This window comes from Pediculus humanus, genomic scaffold, assembly GCF_000006295.1.
Source record: "Pediculus humanus corporis 1103172107477 genomic scaffold, whole genome shotgun sequence".
NCBI classification, from domain to species: Eukaryota; Metazoa; Arthropoda; class Insecta; order Psocodea; family Pediculidae; genus Pediculus; species Pediculus humanus.
In genome coordinates, this window is record NW_002987095.1 from 372821 (window position 1) to 375225 (window position 2405).

A 2405-nucleotide genomic window follows, 5' to 3' on the forward strand; every position below is an offset into this window, starting at 1 on the left:
AAAAAAAACAATAAAAATCCTTTTGAATGGTTTACGATTTCAATTTATTACTTTAAATACGTTCGCATAACAACGCATGCACCAAATTTAATAAAAATTAAAAAAATTTATTTTATTTAATAATTATTAATTAAATTCGTGAGATTAATTAATTAATTAATTAAAAAATAAATAATTTAATTTAATTTCGACATTTTCAAACGATTTCAATTCGTTTTTATTCAAAAAAAAAAAAAAAAAATGGCGTGCAAACGATTTGAAAAAATTTTTAATTTTTTTAAAAATTGAAAACGTAATTTTTTTAAATAAATTATTATTATTATTATTTTTTTTCCTTCTTATTAAAGTTTAAAATTCTTAATAAATAAATAAATTTTTCTATTTCAAAAAAATGCTACAAACACCCGAAAAAAAAAAATTAATTTAAATACCTTTAAATTATTAAAAAAAATTATTTTAAAAGTAAAACGATACGAATCGGTTGATCGAAAGAGGGGGGCGGGGTTTTTGTTGTTCCGTTTCCGGTTTCCTTTTCAAAATTATTCAATTTCCTTTTTCTACTTAATATTATTATTTAGTCTTTCGAAAATAAATGAAGAATAAATGAATTTTTTTTAAAAAAATATTTTTTTTCTTTCGAATATCTATTAAATAAATTTTTTTTTTTTTACGATTGGAAAAATGTTCAGTAAAATTGTTAACACGAGTTTTTTTTTCCGTCGTAAAAGTTCAGAAAAAACGGATTATTAAATTCACATAATTTTTTAAACGATAATTTCATAATAACCCCCCCCCCCTTAAACTCAACCTTTAAAAAAATTTTACATACATTGTCGTCGTAACTGATTTTTTTTTTTTCTTTTAAACATTTACGATCGATATAAGTTTATATATTTTTTTCATGATACATATTATTATTATTTTTTTACAATACTTTAACATTTATTACGTCATTAAATTCTTTCAAAAAGTTGCGACAAAAAAAAAGAGAAAAAAAAAGTTTATTACAAATATCGTTTGATAAAAGGATTATTTTTTATGTATATGTATATATTCAGATAGGAGTGACTAGGGGTCAAAGTATAAAAGAAGAAGAAGAAGAAGAAACTACTTGCATGTTAAATAACGAATCGGATTTGGATTGTGGTCAAGGTACGGTCACGACAACTCCAAATTCACTTTCTAGAAGTAATACCATGAGAAGACCATCAACTTTGGCCAAAAATCACAAACCTAAAGATGTTTTAGTCAGACGTAGAAATAATTCGGGAGGAGTCGAAAGTATTTTACTCGTCGGTAAATCGAATAATAGATGGACGCTTAGACGAATGATGAGGAGATTGTGTAAATCGCACGCGTTTAAAAATCTACAGGTTTGTAACATTACGAAAAAAAAAAAAAAAGAAAACTTGATTAGGTACGCGGGAAATGAAGGATTTATTGTAATTTTTAGGTCGAAATGTTATACCAAAGATATTTCATACGAATGAATCAAAGTAACATGACACATTTATTAGGTTTGTTATTAGCCATGTGTGCCATTTTGGGTATTTTGCAACTCATTCTAACCATCACATCTCGCGGACGCGTTAATTATGAAAAATTCGATGAAACCCCCGGAAATTTAACGATGAATTCCGATTTGGAGTCTTTACTATCAAGTATTTCACCGCGGGAAAAAATTCCAACAACGACTCAAATGATTTTAGAAGAATCTTCGCCGACGGTTATCGCGGAAACAAAACCTCCTCCTCCTCCTCCTACTCCTCCACCTATTCGTAAAATTTTTCATCCGTTAGAAAACAGGCAAAAATCAAGTATAAGTTTGTTGGAGAGAATAAGAAATCCAAATATGCGAACTACAAATTATTTAAATTTAACTAAAAAAAAAGTCGTGAAAGAAGATTATGATGATGATGATGATGACGATGATGATTTTGAAGACGTTGGAGAGTACACGCATTTCAGAGAAAGAATTCAAATGTCGAATAAAGATTTCAGATATAAAACTTCACGAAATAAAACTAATAAACAGAGGGTGAAAAGAAAAGTTGGCACCACTGACGTTACCCCTAAAAATTTTCTAACCGAAGAAATTTTCAAAAATAAAACTTTGTTAAACAAAATGAATTTTTCGGAAAATTATCATTTGGGTACCGGTATAACTTTGGTCTGTTGTATTATTGTTTATTCAGGTGCGTAAATCTAACACCGCCATTTTGTTTAATTTCTTTTGTTTTTTTTTGTTTTTTTCCAATTTGAAATAATATAATTAAAGGTTTGGTTGCCATTCTCATGAGACCAGCTTTGAACGAAGTCTATCTCATTGCCGTATCCTACGTGGTACTCATAACTTTTTTAGCTCTCGAAATAGCTTTATGTATCACCGTTCTTCCACTCGATGA

At 27.7% G+C, this 2405-nt stretch overlaps 1 protein-coding gene across 1 annotated transcript in view; it reads left to right on the forward strand.

Moving 5' to 3' along the window:
• Nucleotides 1–1115: 1115 nt before the first annotated feature.
• Phum_PHUM131860 (adenylate cyclase, putative) overlaps nt 1116–2405 on the forward strand; it is a gene marked incomplete at both ends in the record, with an annotated part of 6744 nt that continues 5454 nt past the window's right edge. The window contains 3 exons of the mRNA XM_002424457.1: nt 1116–1373; nt 1454–2195; nt 2279–2388. Coding sequence (XP_002424502.1) covers nt 1116–1373; nt 1454–2195; nt 2279–2388 — 1110 coding nt within the window. The remainder of the gene's footprint in view (nt 1374–1453; nt 2196–2278; nt 2389–2405) is intronic.